Genomic DNA, 17489 nt, shown 5'->3' with positions numbered 1-17489 from the left:
GAGATGATGAAAGTACCTGGATAAGCATTTCAATAAAATAACACTTGGAGGACTGGCTGAGTGGTATATAGACTCTCATCTAGTTTTGTTGTCAACATGACATACCTTGCTTGCAACACCTTTGTTCAGACAGCTCAGGGAAATCAGGAATACTGGGCTCCAAAGGGTTTTACCTAAAGGCATTTTGATGTTTTGTTCATGCTGTACTACAGAAAAAGAAAGAGGCTATTGAAAGTGGCAAACGACAAACTGAGAACACTTTAAAAGAAGGCAATGACATACTGGATGAAGCCAACCGCCTTGCAGATGAAATCAACTCAGTTATAGACGTGAGTATATTTGCTAAAACTCAAAGTAAAAAGAAAATGTTAGTTACATAGGCTTTCACAAATAGGAATCAATGAGAAATCTCAGAAATATAAGCAAATCTTAATTTTTTTTTCCTTGTGGGTATAAAATTGTTTCTCCATTTTTCAGTTGCAACCATGACCACCTATAAGCAACAATTAGAATTTCATATTGTTCCCCCAATAGTTGTGAATGTCTGTGTGAGGGTACTAATTCACTCCCACAGACCTGTATTTTTTTTTTCCACACTGAGGAAGGGCATTATTTGTTGGTAGGACAGCACTTACAATCTACTTCAATAGTCATATTAAGAAATGTAAATCTATAAACAGACTGCTAATGCATTATACACTGTGATATATGGTGATAGAAATGTAAATGGTCTAAAAGATCCTAATAAGGATCATTTACACATTTATAACTGTGAAGTAGCATTTTTTTAAAGATAGTTGGGTTCTTCTTGGTATAAATTAGCTTCATATATTTTCTAATTTTTTAAATTAAATAACAGCTTTTATTTTCGATTTTTCTTTTTTTCTTTTCTTGTCTGTTAAGTTAGTAAATTTTAAGTTTCATAAAAAACTAAGGATGTGTAATTGTATCTCGGAGAGTAGTTAGTAAATGAAAGAAGGCTTGGGTCCACTTCCTTAAAACACCCTCTTTTTTCTACCTAACAGTATGTTAAAGACATTCAAACTAAATTACCACCCATGTCCGAGGAGCTGAAAGATAAAATAGATGACCTCTCCCAGGAAATAAAAGACAGGAAGCTTGCTGAGAAAGTGTCCCAGGCTGAGAACCACGCGGCTCAGTTGAATGACTCATCTGCTGTGCTTGATGGGTATGTCATCTGTCGTTGGAAATGTCTCTGTATCTTGATGCTTGTCCAAAAGTTTTGACTAACAGAAATGGTAGAGAATCACTTTCAAATCTTGATTATGAACATATGAGCTGCATGGCCGTTCTGTAGAAGAGCCTAATTGTGATGGTCTGGGCAGAGCTCTGCTGGAGCAACATCAAAAGTCTGAGTTAAAAGTGAATTCAAATATGGCTTGGTTGGGAGTGAACATAGCCCTAGGCTACACTTAGGAAAAAAATGGTTATTGTTCTTAATTAGAGCGCACAGCAGTTGCCTTATTAGCATTTTAAATAATAATGTATAAACACACTTCCTGCTTCAAATTTCAGTTTTATATTTTTAATGGAATCAAAACTATTTATTTTTAAAAGGGTGGCTTTTGAAAATATGCCCCAGAAGTAGTCTTTTTTTTTTTTCCTTTTCAGACTTCAAGGAGATGCTATATATTCCTCTGTGAAGTAACAGGTCACCATTGCTGGGATTCTTATATGGGTCAAGGCAGGGAGGGCAAGTGGTGAGGTGTGCTTAACTTATGACCAGCCTTCTAGATAAAACTGGTGTACTACCCTTCCCTAAAAAGGGGATATTAACCCCAAATATAATTTTCCCAAACTAATCTATATTTAATATATGACACGTATAAGGTTCTGTTCCAACATATAATACTCATTGAGACAAAGGAAAATATTAATATTTAGAGACCCAGGGCATTAATCATGCACAGTTCATTTTATAACATACGTTTGCCATTTTCACATGAAGGGTAGTAGTAGATGGAACAGGAAGCTAGAAGTCAGCAGATGCTGGCTTCAAGTCATTATTTGGCAACATGTTGGACATGTGACCTGAAATGAGCTATTTAACCTTCTGAGGTAAATTTATTTACATCTGGGAAATACATCTACCCCATAGAGATTTTGTGAAATTCATTCTAGTAATGTGGTACTAGTGCTCTGAAATGTGTAACGTGCCTCACAAATGATGTAAAAGATCATCTCGCCACACATAGTTGGTGCACATGGTTACAGAAGCTTTGTGGAATGCTATGGATATTTAATAATATGCTGGTTATTATTTCATAGCTGAATTATTTAAGAAGATGAGTTTAAATTGAAAACTACAACATAATACAGTAAGTAGATAGCCGACTATGATTTAGAATTATCATAATATATTGGCCATGGCTATTTGGAAGCCATATTTACTCTAAGTAGGATGCTCTTCATTTGACTATCAACTGCTCTGATGGTTTTTTGTGGGTTTTTTTGGTAATCACAACAGAATTCTTGATGAGGCTAAAAACATCTCCTTCAATGCCACTGCAGCCTTTAAGGCTTACAGCAATATTAAGGACTATATTGATGAAGCCGAGAAAATTGCCAATGAAGCCAAAGGTCTTGCACACGAAGCTACAAAACTGGTAAGAAACAAATAGTATAATGTGCTGAGAATGGAGGTCCATCTGTTTGAGTAAGTACCGAAATTTCTCAAATTTAAATGCGTTCTGGAAAATCCTAGTCAAATAGAATCTTTGTTCTGAATTATTTTCAAAGGCTCCTTTTACATTTTATCCAAAATAAACTCTCAGTATGCTGTAATCACAGCAGAAATTTCCTGTCACCCACTACTTACAACACATAAAGGACTTGAAATGATGCAGATGCCAAGCAGGTCTGTTCCGCCAAATCACAGAAGAAAAATAGTCACACATAAGATGTTGGACAGCAATATTAATCACTATTATTACAAATTTCATCATTAAGAAAGTGCTTTGAAAATTAACCCATTATCTACGGTCACACACAAATTAGTTATATGTGAAGTATGACTATAAAGTGCATCTGTTACAAAATGCATCAGAACATGTGCTTCTAAACTATTTATACTGTTTTTAGCAATCGAAGCCTTTGCCTTTAAAGCAATCTTTGGCTGTTATTCAAAATAAACTTGAAACTAATATGGTAGAGTTTCAGGATTCCAAGTATAGCACATTATCTGAGTATCTTCAACAGTGACAAATCTTCATCCTTTACATGTACCAACATTTGGTACATAAGTTATGTAATAAAATGTGGTACTACTATTTTAGGTTAAAAAACATTTCATAAATAGCACATAGTGAGTTGAAATGTGCAGAAACATTATTTACTTCTTTGGCTTCAAATAAAATCTAGAAATTTTAGAAAACAATAACTAAATTCAACATTTGACTGTAAATGAAGTATGCATTAATAATTGGTGTTAAAGAAACAAATCAGTATGTAAGGTGTTCTCAGGTTACGACATAGTTCCTTTCCCACAACAGTGACATAACCCAAATTTTGGTGAAAGGCAAAACACACCGTAGCCTAAGTCACTTACCCATCCTGACACAATTATAATGCCATAATCTAGAACATAAAAGCACAGCTAAGCCAAAGGAAAAGGAAAAAGACACGAATATACTGTACTGTATACTGTATTATAGTAACAGAAAAAAATGACAAAAGAATTAGTGTAAAAAAATTCCTTACCTCTATTCCTGTGGTTGCCTTGCACACTGGAAGGGGCAAACCAAGGTGGGAGAGAGTGAACTATTGGGAGGAGGAGGCTGGAGAGGCAGGAGAACCTGCAGAAGGTGCTGGAGATACTGGGTCAGGTAAATCAGGATTGCCTAAGGAACATGCAGGAGACACTGGAGATGATCCTACCTGTACTACAGGTGTTTCATTTGAGAAGCAGCTGATGTAGAGGGTACAGGGTCTGTTGTAGGCCTCTCTATCTTCTTAAAGAATTGTTCCAGGCTAGTGTCTGGAAGGTCAATGACTTCTTCTCACCAAACTAGTTCTCCCACATAGTCCATAAGTATGACGCTAATGGCATAAGCCAAAACACCCATGTCTCAATTTTTTAAAGATTTTATGGGAGTGAGTGTCATAAACTTGAAACATTGTATACATTGAGACTGTCGTAACCCAAGGACCCCCTGTATGTTTATTTCTTTTGTATTGGGCACAAATGATTTCTTGGATGTCAGGGATATTAGAGATACTCACACAATCTTAGAGGCTTTATTTTGTGGTTATAATGAAAACATCCTATTCCATCAGCAATTGTTACTATTTGGTTTTGTCTGGAATGAGTTCCACTAATGCCATTACATTCTGTTTATTTCTTATTCAAAATTATGATGTAATTATTGCAGAAACTGCCCTATGCCTAGTAATTCTTTTAAAATGAACTTATTTTAATATCTAAACTAAATTATTTATCTATCCTCTCATAGATAATTTTCTATTTTAAATACCCTAATTTCAAAGTTTGCCATTTTCATCTGACCTGTATTTTACTGGGTGACCATTTTCAGAATCAAACACAGTGCCTGGCAAATAGTAGGCACTTGTGAATGAATGATGGAAAAAAAATGCATAAATGAATGTCATTCTAATTGACATTTTTCATTCCTTTTACAATCTTTTATACCAATAAATATCTCTCAATTGCACTACTGTCATTGCTTTAGCCTTATACATTTCTAATGCTTCATGTTAAAGAGCTGTTGGATTTCACCCTAATTTAACGTGATCACTTTACACTTAGGAGACTCTCATTCTATGCTTACAAGAAATGCGTGCTTTTCCTCACCACTGATGTTCATACATGATAGGCTAGCCCACCGCAAGCACAGAGCTAAGTTGAGTGATAAGGCATTGCAGCCTGCCCCCTTGTTTTCATGATTCCTTCTCTCTCTCCATAAACCATGTATGAAAAATTACGAAGTAAGCACTATAGACAATCACTGATTTATTAAATAGCTAACAGGAAGCACAGAGAAAACCGATTTGTCCCAAAAAGTGATGTTTTCAGTTGGGAAAGGTTGGGTGCGCTTGATAGCAGGTTGCCAGTGTGTGTGGCAGAGTGGAGGGGGGAGGGGCCGTCTGCGCCACAATATGACAGGCAGTAAATTATCCACGTTTTATTCCCGTGAATGACTGTCATCCTCTACCTTACTGTGCTTTCTGAGTCCCGGCCCGCTTTAGCCCCTCCGTGCCCCCTCCTGCCGGATCCCCACGGAACAACGTAGGGCTCGGTAAACGCGAAGGACTGAAGGGGAGTAAGTGTCTGTCGGAAGACTCGAGTAGGTGTGGTTGGGGACAGTGTCCTCCGCTGAAGTCACACACTTTCTTTAATTTTTTATCTTCTCTTTATCTTGTCTTTTTTTTTTCTTTTATCTTCTTCTCTTTACTCCATCAGAGTGGAGAGTCCTGATGATCTCCCCTGCACAGTGATTTCATTTTATTTAGTCTCTTGGTACTGTTTTCTGCGAACAGCTTTTTGCTCTAAGTACCAATTTTTAAATTAATAATCCGTATTTCTAAGGAGCCTTTTGTTTCCTACTTGTATAGTTTATGTCCTTGTGGGAGGGTTATGTTCAAGACCTTTACTAACCCATGTAGTGATTGGGTGACTTAGAAAAAGATGTCCCCACTGAGCATGGGGATCACTTTTCGATGCGAACCTTTGGGTCAGACTGAACTGCGCTCCCCAGAACCCCGTGTGGTGGGAAAGAGGCTCCCTGCTGGCCTCAGACTGCTGGCTCCCTGCTCTGTGCAGTCTGCTCTCGTGGTGGCTGCCACCCTGTTGACTGTGGGTGGGGTTCTGTTTATTTTTCTACTTCTGCTTTTCAATAAAAGAACATCTCCAGAATTAAAATTTAAGCTGACAATTGACCCCCAGGGGATAGAAACATGGATAATCACAAATGACCCCCTGAGTATTTCACTCCCACTCTTTTACACCCAACCTTCCATGATTTTCATAAAGGTAGCATGTGGTATATAGCGGCTGATCACTAAGGGTGGATTACTCTTCCCTCTTCAAACACGAATGCTAGAACCGGAATGGCTAGTACGCTCCAGATTTTCAGAAGTGACAAGGTATTTGTATTTCCACAAGAGATAGGAAAGTTGAATAGAAAAGAAAATTTCAAAGGAAAATTAAAATGATTTTCCCTATTTAGTTTGAGGTAATGTCTATATATCTGTTTGAATATAGATGTTATATAGATTATTTTTTAAATTGGTAAGAGGTTCTAGTGGTGTGTTGGAATTTCTGAAATCAAATTGGGGGAAGAAGGTAGTAGGTCAGAATTTGGGAATTAGTAGGTCTGTCTTAAAGTTAAGCACATTTTACAGTCTATTCTGACCTCTCCATTGGCTTAATTCCTATAGTATAGGCTCTGAACTTAGAACTTAATTTTGTTAACCTAATTTAATGTTCAATCTTTACATCAGAATCAGATCTTACTCCTATTATTGATGCAGTTAGGGTGCTAATGAACTACTTGTTGATACTAAGTGTATCAGTATTTACAATTTCTCTTTAAAAATTTTAGCTACATATTTAATGTACCTAATGTCTTCATAGTATTATGAAACACAACCCACAGGGTGATCAGAGATGAATAGAATTCTAACCTACCCTTAAATGGGCAACAATCATGTATGTGTGTTATTTGTGATGCTAATAAAAATAATGCCTTCCAAGAGTTACCTCCATAATTCATTTTTATCTTTATTGTAATTTTCCTTTTCCTTCCTTATTATTATTTAATATTGTTCATATTATTCTTAATAGTTTTTTTTATTAGACTTTGAGTCCTTATAGTAACAAGATTCTTTTTAACATCACTACTATTGGTTAATAAAGCTTATAGTTAAACACTGTAAATCTTGCCATAGAATGATTAAACATTAAGGCAATTCAAATGAGTATTTGTTTAGAAATATGATAATGTAGTCTCTTCAATCTGTCTTCTTTAATATTTGCTTTGTGTAATTGGATGAACCAAAATACATAAAAAGTTCTTGCAAGGTCATTTTTGAGTTTTTATTTCGTACATGAAGGACTGGGCAAATATTAGCAGAGTACATATTGCATTCAAAAGACCCATAAAATAGTCAAGTTGTAAACTTTAACTCCTATATACCTGCTATTTTATTCTGTCATTCACTATTTAAATGGCATTCAAACAGTAATTTTGACTTCTTATTAATATCAATAATCATTGAAATTTAAATTTTATTCCAGTGTAGTATTAGTGGAAATTTTTGAATAATATAAATCCATAATTCATATAATTGAATTTGCTAAGAAAACTAGTGAGCATTTCTTCCTCTTCAGCAATTCAGCAACTAATCTACAAGCCGAGTGATTCACACAATAGCAAACATAAAAAAGTCAGGGGGGATCTAAGTAACCTAGAAAAATATTGACTCTGTGTGTGGAAAGAGTGTTCATTAAGCCAGCCTGACTTTAGTGATTTTCTTTGTACAGGATACACTCATCTGAGCCAACTCTAAAAAATCCATTGGAAACAGAGAAGCAAAATTCTATTTATGACCCAGCATTAGACAAATTTAAAAACTCAGAGCACTAAATGTTAAAAATCAAAGGGTTTGTGCCAGTAATCAGAACTCAGGAACTCTTTGGGATGATGTTGTAATGCAACATAAGTTTGAACTAATTTTATTCACATGGCAGTGCTCTCTGACCTGCAATTTCAGATTTCCACCTGCAGTGGAATAGTTAGGAGGTGAGGTTGCCATGTTGAGTTTGATTCTGGACATTAACTGGAAAGAAAAGCTATGCCTGATGAGGATGTTCTCTGACTCAGTAAATACTTCTTTATTGATTTGACTTGAAATCCAAAGTCCTCATACTAGCCACCCACCTTGCCCCCAACAGCAAGCTGTGACATCCACGTGAGCTAGAGCAATGGCTGTCATCTGTCATGGATGAAAACCTGTTCTCACTTAGTGACTTTTAAACCCTCATTTTATTTTGTCTTTTTTGATTTTCTCCTCTAGCTGAATATTCAGTCACTAATTCTAAATTCTCGTGATTTTGAGAATTTCCTCCTTCATCCCTGAGCCTCCTTCGTCTGCAAAGTTGCTTCTGGTCTTCCCGAGACTCCTCTAATCCCTCTCCTGTTTTAGGATAGTATGCAAGGCCAGGGTCTATAGCCTTTCAACAGATTTCAGACCAAGGTCATCACTTTGGCTTGCTTTTCTTTTCTTTTTTTTCTTTAGTGATTATATATTGGAGTGTTTTTTTATTATATCAAAGTGTTCTAATGCTATCATAAGGAATACAGATGCTTGAAACAACCTGCATTAAATTATATTTTTAATACAATTAAAGAATGTTTATAACCTGTTTGTAATTACAAACTGACTTGTTTCTTGACCCTTTTTTTATTCAGTTTTATTTTAATATCCTATGGTAATGTTAAAACATAGGTTATAGTAAAATACCTTTAAAATTAATACAATGTTTTTCTTATCTTAAAAGAGTGTATGATCTTTTTTACTTATTACAAAAGCAATTCTTGACTATTACAGAAAATCAGGAAATACAGACAAGCAAGAGGGAGAAAATAAAAATGTGCATAATCCCACCAACACAAATAAATATTGTTTATCTTTCCGTATCTTTCTTATGCAAATAGTATATCTACAAAGAATAATTTATTATAATGCTTTTATAGCTTAATATATCAATATCACATGCACATCTTTGTATTATCAAAAATTTTTAAAAAATGCATATTATCTAGATTCCACCATTTCTTCTGAGAATTTATTTTATTATAGGAGAGTTCTCTCTAATTTTTATTAATAGTCTAACATAGCAAATATAAATTTCTTTGAAGTATATATTAAATAACACATTGCAACTAATGACCAGCCTTTCATATACCCTTGTAATTGTGAACAATTTTTTCTATTAAAAAAGTTTTAAATTTAACTCTTTGAGTAGTACAAACATTCATGTATGTCCTCATGCCTCCTGACCACCCAGAGTACAATCCTACATGTACATCTTTTTTTACAAATAGGAGGTACGTGAGAATTACATGAGATAAAAATTTTTATTTTAAAAAGGTATAAGGCAACATTAAAAAAAAGGCAAATGTATGTTCTTCTTGTTCCCATAGATTGGTTATCAAACACAAATGATTTTAAGTTAATAAAACTATAACTGGAACTAATTTCATTTTTTGGAAAAAAACTCACTCCCAGGGGCCAGCAAGCATAAAAAAACTCACTACTCAAAGGGTTAAAATTATTATATAAGTTACAAATGATCTCAGCATTTTATCTCTATTGGAAATATGCAAGATTTATTCTCTAAAATAAATTATTTTATAATAGAATAGATGAAAAACCATGCTGTTTAATTTTTAGTTACTACTTTCTTTAAAAAGCAAAACAAAACAAAAGAAATATTCTGCATCTCTCCTTAGGGCCAATTCTTTCAATAAATTTAGAAAATGTAGCTCTATTAAGAAGTTATTTTAAGCACAATTTAAAAATAATAAAAATATAATATAGGCAATAATATAAATAATAACTTTTTAAATTGAATTTATTGGGGTGACATTGGTTTGAAAAACCATACAGGTTTCAATTGCACAATGCAATAAAACATCATCTGCACACACCATCATGCAATGGGGTGACTAAATGAAAGAAAGTAAAGGGATTAGCCAAAAGATGTGTATGCATTATACACAGTCACTGACAACAACGTGCTGATAGCCAGAGGGAAGGGAGCCAGGTGGATGTGGACGAAGGTAGGAAGGAAATCAGTATTGCAGAGACTTTGCTTGAACAGTAACTTTTAAATTTACTTATATAAGTAATAAATCACTGGGTTGCAGGTTTACCACCCTGATAAATTTAACTGCAGGGCTCTTCTTCTCCTCATAAAACCCCCTTTGACAACAAAACACGTAGATATCTTTGTGCTCCAACCTGAAGTAATGGTTTCTTTAGAAAGGACTTTTTTGTTTTATCTTTCCATGTCACTATGGTTCCATTAGAGAAGGCAGAGTAATTAGAGCTTACTCTGGTGCTTGGAACAGTTAAAAATTTTTGCTAGGTAAACGAATCAATTAATTTATTTATTAATTGATGACATGATGATTTAACAAATCACTATAAATATTTAACAAATATTAGGAAGAACAAAACTAAGATGCATTAAAAGCCAGTAAAGTGCCAAGTTCTCTGTTAAATCTTTATAGTCATGTTTTCCTGTATCTTCCATTTTCTAATGATGTCTTATATTATCTCACATTTTCTATAAATGATTATTAACTAATAAAAACATGTAACCTAATATATTTTAGTATATGTAACAATAAAATGTATAACTAATTTATATATAATGTATATATATACATACATACTATATATACACACAGAACTTATAAAAATATAATCTCTAAAAAAGAAAGGAAAATATCTTGCAACTCCAAAAACCTCATTTATATTTCACATACACTGTAGATACAGCTCAGAAACTCAGATGTGACACTTATGAATATGTATGAAGTATAATTAGCTTTTAAAATGCTGCTTCATCACCTGTTCTGAGACTGTTGATGTGCTTCAGTGCCTTACTAAGCAGTGTTGGAAAAGCAACTCTCCAAATTCCAATGAGTTGCAACAGTTCTGTTCATCCATACCATGTTGGTGTTTTCCATTCTGTTATCATATGGAAAGCTTGTCTTTTAAAGCTATATTGTTGGTATGCTGCTCATAACTGATAGCTCTCTAACATTTTGGAGTGCTCCTCGAAACACTGAAACCTATCTTATTCCTTCATATCTCTTGAACCCAAATAAATGTCTCAATTCCATTCCCCTTGCCTGAGGTTACCTCTTTCTTTTTTCAAGCCCATACCAGAGATTTTCAACCTTTTTCATCTTATGGCAATCATAAACCAATTACTAAAACTCTGTGGCACACCAAAAAATATATATTTTGCCAATCTGACAAAAAAAAATAAGTATGATTTTGATTCATTCACATTAGATGGCTATTTTTATATTGGCTGTTATCATTTTTTATTTGACAATCCAAGGAAAAAGAGGTCAGTGTCCTGATTAAATAGTCAGGTATTGAATGTTTTAAAAATTCTACAGCACACCAGTTGAAAATCCCCTATACTATTAAAATAGCCAACTGATGTATCCTTTTCCTCTCACACAGCTGCACAATTCATCTTCCTGAACTGAGGCTCTGATCATACACACCTACTCAGAAACTTTCAATGGCTCAACATTACTTATTGTCCAGTTTCCTTGGTCTGACATTTAAACTTTTCTGAAATTGACTCTAATCTACCTAACAGCCTTCCTTCTTCACCTTGCCCTTTCTTTATAAACTCTGCAGTCCTTTGCAACTTAAATACTTGTCTCCCATCCACACATCAAAATTCTCTGTGCTCTTGCCTTTCCTGACCTTGTTGTTACTATCTCCTGATACCTGAGCAAAGAGTGGCTGACTAAGGATCCAGGAAGAAGTCACTGGCTATCTGAAAATCAAGAATGACAAGATGCGTAGACACAAAAAGCAGGCAATACTCATAAACACAAGAAGATAGGAAATCAGCAGCAGGGAAATCTGTTAGCAGATGGACTTCAGTCAGAGCTTGGCCTTGTTGCTGGATGAAGGTGCAGGGACCCAGTGGAAGATCAATAAATTGATAATCATCTAGTCAGACTAATAAAAAAATTCAGAAAAGTCATCAATATCTAATATCAGAAATAAAAGGAATAAAATCACTACAACTTCTGCAAACAGTAAAGATTAATAAGAGGATATTATAAACAACTTAATGACAAAAATTCAACAATTTGAATGAATAGACAAATTCTTTGAAAATCATAAACTATCAAAAATCATTCATGGCCCTGGCCAGTAGGCTCAGGGGTAGAGTGTTGGCCCGGCATATGGATGTTCCAGGTTTGATTCTCGGTCAGGGCAGACAGGAGAAACACCTATGTGCTTCTCCACCCCTTCCCCTCTCTCTTCTTTCTCTCTCTCTCTCTCTTACCCTCTGCAGCCATGGCTCAATTGGAGCAAATTGGCCCCAGGTGCTGGATGGCTCAATGACCTCTGCCTTAGATGCTAAGAAGAGCTCAGTTGCTGAGCAATGACCCAGTTGGGCAGAGCATCATCCCCAGTGGACTTTCCTGGTGGATCCCAGTTGGGGCACATGCGGTAGTCTGTCTCTGCCTCCCCACCTCTCACTGAATAATAATAATAATAATAATAATAATAATAAAACAGACACAAATAAATAGCTTAAAAACCCTATATTCCTTGCAGTGATCGGCAAATTCATTAGTCAACAGAGCCAAATATCAACAGTACAGTGATTGAAATTTATTTTGAGAGCCAAATTTTTTTAACTTAAACTATATAGGTAGGTACATTGTTATTAAATTAATTAGGTTACTACTCCTAAGCTGGCCTTTGAGCCACACTCAAGGGGCCAAAGAGCTTCATGTGGCTCATGAGCCGTGGTTTGCCGATCACTGCCTTAATTGGTACTTAAAAACCATCACACACACACATATGCATTCAGTTCAAGATAACTTCACTGTTAAATTTGAACACCTATTTAAGGAATAAATAATAATTTCTTCAAAGAATTGAAAAGGAGAAAACAAATCATCTCATTCTTTGAGGCCAGTTAGCCAGTTACTGTGATACAAACCAGACAAAAACATTACAAAAATATTTAAATTTATAGACCACTATCCTATATGAACATAGATACAAAAGTTCTTGACAATGTTAAATCAAATGCAACCACTTATTAAGACAAGCTACAGAGGGAATATATTTACAAATTATGTATCATATAATGAATTTGAATCCAGATTATGCATGAATATCATTCAAAACTCAATGAGAGAAGATTGCAGTGGAGTAGGCAAAGTACCAACTTTCACCTCCCAGAACCAAAGTGAATTATAACTTAATTTTAAGAACCATCATCTGGAAAAACCAACTTTGGACTAAACTAAAAGGACTCTTTAACCAAGGAACACTGAAGAAACTACACTGAGACTGGTAGGAAAAGCAGAAACGCAGAGAGGGCTGCCCAGCTCTCGGGAGCAAACAGCAGCCCGGAGAGATTCATGTGATGGGAAGTGAGTTTAGTGGAGAGGGGAGGGTCCTGGGACCCAGGAACAAAGCCCCAGCCTGTATCCCAGAGCCTAGAAGAAGCATATGAACAGTATTCAGCTGTGAAATAAGTCAGGATACTGTTTTTGAGAAAGAGACTGATTTCTCAGACCCAGGATTCTTCTTAAAGGGACCATGTAGAAAACCTCTTTCACAACCACTCACCCAGGGTTCTGGGGGACAGGGAGAGAGGAGAGGCGAGGAGTAGCAGGAAGAAAGTGTAATCTTGGAGGCACACTTTGAGGGACAGCCACACTAACCCCTGGGCTGAGTGACTCCCCTAATCTGAAGTGAATATTTCCCCTAGAACCAGTAATAACAGCAAAGGGAAGCAGGACACCAGCCAAACAAGCTCTTCTGCAGCACTCAGAGCAGAGTCACATAGAGGGAGGGAGCCTTAAGGAATACAGTATTTAGTGCTAGGGTCTGAGCTGCAGTGCCTCCACCCACACTGCTGAAAACTTACGGGAAGGCGGGTGGTGGCAGGATGCAAAAACGTGGTCCCGTCGGAGGGGGCAGAAGCCAGGCTGGCCACAACTGAGGTCAGGTGTGAACTCAGTCTTGCCTGGCGGGGGCGGAAGGGGCAGACAAAAGCAGTCCAGCCGGCTGCAGGCCCACCTGCAATCCCGCCCGCAGGGGAAAGGCAAAAGCCTGGGAACTGCAGAGTCCTGTGGCTGAGCTCGGGCATGAGGCCCTGCTGGCCCGCAGAGCCGGGGCTTGTGCCCGACTCCCAAGCACAGCTTTACCCATGGGGGGGCAAAAGCCCGGGAATAGGTAGAAACCTGCAGCAGAGCAAAGGTGCTCACCCCTGACTGTGGTGCCAAGGCTTATGGCCCCAGGCATGGTGCACAGCCCCACCCATGGGGTCAAGGCTAAGGCCCGGGCTTGTAGACCCTGGCAGGTGAACACAGCCCCTCCTCTGGAGGAGAGGCAGAAACTGCAGCAACAGGTGCAGCCTTTGGGCACTGGCAATGCCCATACCCAAACGCCCAAGGCAGCAGCAAAGGGGGTGGCAGGCCTGCAGACAGACCATACCTAGAGAACACAGAGGCCACACCCATTGGACTCCAGTGGCCACACACTTCTTATACACAGACAAAATGAGAAGGCAGAGAAATGCAACCCAATTGAATCAAGAGGAATCCCCAGGAAAGGACTTGAATGAGTCAGATATAACCAAATTACCAGATTCAGTGTTTACAATGATTGTTAGGATGCTCAAAGATCTTAGAACAACAATAGATGGTCATACAAACAACTAAATAAAGAGATAGCAAGTAGAAAAAAGGACATTGCAATAATAAAAAAGAATCAGTCAGAAATGACAAATATAATATCAGAAATGAAAAACACAATGGAAGGAATTGAAATCAGGATGGATGAAGCTGAGGATCGAATCAACGAGTTAGAGGACAAGATAAACAAAGGCATGGAAGCAGAGCAGCAAAAAGAAAAGAGACTCAAAAAGTCTGAGGAAACACTAAGAGAGCTCTGTGACAACATGAAGAGAAAAAACATCCACATTGTATGGGTTCCTGAAGAAGAAGAGAAAGAACAAAAAATAGAGACTTTGTTCAATCAAATCATAGCTAAATACTTCCCTAAAATGATGCAGGGAAAAGGCACACAAATTCAAGAAGCACAGAAAATTCCATTAAAAAGAAACCCAAAGAAATCTACACCAAGACACATCATAATTAAAATACCAAAGCTAAGTGATAAAGAGAATATATGAAAAGCCGCTAGAAAAAAAAAGGCTACCACCTACAAAGGAGCCCCCATAAGGATGACATCCAACTTCTCAACAGAAACACTTGACGCCAGAAGAGAATGGCAAGAAATATTCAAAGTAATGTAGAACAATAGCCTACAACCAAGACTACTTTATCCAGCAAGGCTATTGTTTAAAATTGAAGGAGAAATAAAAAGTTTCCCAGACAAAAAAAACTCAAGGATTTCATTACAACCAAACCAATGCTGCAAGAAATGTTAAGGGGCCTGCTGTAAACAGATCAAAGGGAAAAAAGAATATAGCAAAAGAGAAATACAGCTTTAAAGAATAAAATGGCAAACAACAACTACATACCAATAATAACCTTAAATGTAATGGATTAAATGATCCAATCAAAAGACATAGGATAGCTGCGTGGATAAGAAAACAGGACCCATACATGTGCTGTCTACAAGAGACACACCATAAAACAAAAGATGCACAAAGACTGAAGGTAAAAGGATGGAAAAAATTATTTCATGAAAATGGAAATGAAAAAAAAGCTGGGGTAGCAATACTTATATCAGACAAAACGGACTTTAAAACAAAGGCTATAATAAGAGATAAAGAAGGCCACTACATAATAATAAAGGGAGTAATCTGACAGGAAGAGATAACCATTATGAATATCTATGCACCTAATATAGGAGCACCTAAATATATAAAGCAGACTTTGATGGATATAAAGAATGAGATCAATAGCAATACTATAATAGAAAGGGATTTCAATACCCCACTAACATCACTAGATAGATGCTCAAGAAAGAAAATTAAAAAAGAAACAGCAGACTTAAAGGACACACTAGATCAGCTCAATTTAATAGATATCTTCAGAACCTTTCACCCTAAAGCAGCAGAGTATACATTCTTTTCAAGTGCTCATGGTACATTCTCTAGAATAGAACACATGATAGAGCACAAAAGTGGTCTCAACAAATTTAAGAAGATTGAAATCATCATATCAAGCATTTCCACTGGTCACAATGGCATAAAACTAGAAATCAACCACAACAGAAAAATTGAAAAATACTCAAACACTTGGAAACTAAATAGCATGTTATTAAATAACGGATGAATTAACAATGAGATCAAAGAAGAAATACAAAAATCCTGGAAACGAATGATAATGAGCATACAATAACTCAAAATTTATGGGACACAGCAAAGGTAGTATTGAGAGGGAAGTTCATAGCATTACTGGCATACCTTAAGAAGCTAGAAAAAGCTCAAATAAACAACTTAACCCTGCAGCTAAAAGAATTAGAAAAAGAACAGCAAGTAAAGCCCAGAGGTAGTAAAATGAAGGAAATAATAAAGATCAGAGTAGAAATAAATGACATAGAGGCTAAAGAAACAATACAGAGGATCAATAAAACAAGGAGCTGGTTCTTTGAAAAGGTAAACAAGATCAATGAACCTTTAACCAGATTCACCCAGAAGAAAGGGAGAGGATTCAAATAAATAAAATTAGAAATGAGAGTGGAGAAATAACAACTGACACAACAGAAATACAAAGGATTGTAAGAATATACTATGAAGAACTGTATGCCAAAAAATTAGACAACCTAGACGATATGGACAAATTCCTTGAAACATACAATATTGTAAAAATCAATCTGGCTTGACTAGGCAGTGGCACAGTGGATAGAGCATCAGACTGGGATGTGGAAGACCCAGGTTCAAGACCCCGAAGTTGCCAGCTTGAGCACGGGCTCATCTGGTTTGAGCAAGGCTTACTAGCTTGAGCCCAAGGTCGCTGGTTCGAAGAAGAGGTCACTCGATCTGCTGTAGCCCCCCCAGTCAAGGCACATATGAGAAATCATTCAATGAACAACCAAGGAACCGCAACGAAGAATTGATGTTTCTCATCTCTCTCCCTTCCTGTCTGTCTGTCCCTATCTGTCTCTCTCTCTCTGACTCACTCTGTCTCTCCCACAAAAAAAAAAAAAAAAATCTGGAAGAATCAGAAAACCTGAACAGACCAATTACAGCAAATGAGATACAAGTAGTTATCAAAAAAACTCCCAACAAACAAAAGCCTGAGGCCCAGTGACTTCACAAGTGAATTCTACCAAATATTCAAAGAAGAACTAACTACTATCCTTCTCAAGCTATTTCAAAAAATTCAACAGGAAGGAAGACTTCCAAGCACCTTTTATGAGGCAAGCAATATTTTGATTCCAAAACCAGGCAAAGACAACACAAACAAAAAAAAAAATTATAGGCCAATATTTCTGATTAATCTAGATACTAAAATCTTCAACAAAAATTAGCCAACCAGATCCAGCAATATATGAAAAAAAATCATACACCATGATCAAGTGGCATTTATTCTGGGGAGGCAAGACTGGTACAATATTTGAAAATCAATCAATGTGATTCATCACATAAACAAAAGGAAGAAGAAAAACCACATGATAATTTCAATAGATGCAGAAAAAGCATTTGATAAAATCTAGTACCCATTCATGATCAAAATTCTCAG

The 17489-nt window shown here is 36.4% G+C and overlaps 1 protein-coding gene across 4 annotated transcripts in view; it reads left to right on the top strand.

Annotated features, from left to right (window-relative positions):
• LAMA2 (laminin subunit alpha 2) overlaps positions 1-17489 on the top strand; it is a 627903-nt gene that overhangs the window by 516625 nt on the left and 93789 nt on the right. For all 4 annotated transcript variants that reach the window (XM_066373271.1, XM_066373270.1, XM_066373269.1 and 1 more), the window contains 3 exons: positions 213-329; positions 1026-1189; positions 2489-2627. In XM_066373271.1, the coding sequence (XP_066229368.1) occupies positions 213-329; positions 1026-1189; positions 2489-2627 (420 nt within the window). The remainder of the gene's footprint in view (positions 1-212; positions 330-1025; positions 1190-2488; positions 2628-17489) is intronic.

This window comes from Saccopteryx leptura, chromosome 3, assembly GCF_036850995.1.
Source record: "Saccopteryx leptura isolate mSacLep1 chromosome 3, mSacLep1_pri_phased_curated, whole genome shotgun sequence".
Classification (NCBI taxonomy): Eukaryota; Metazoa; Chordata; class Mammalia; order Chiroptera; family Emballonuridae; genus Saccopteryx; species Saccopteryx leptura.
This window is presented reverse-complemented; position numbering and strand designations above follow the sequence as displayed.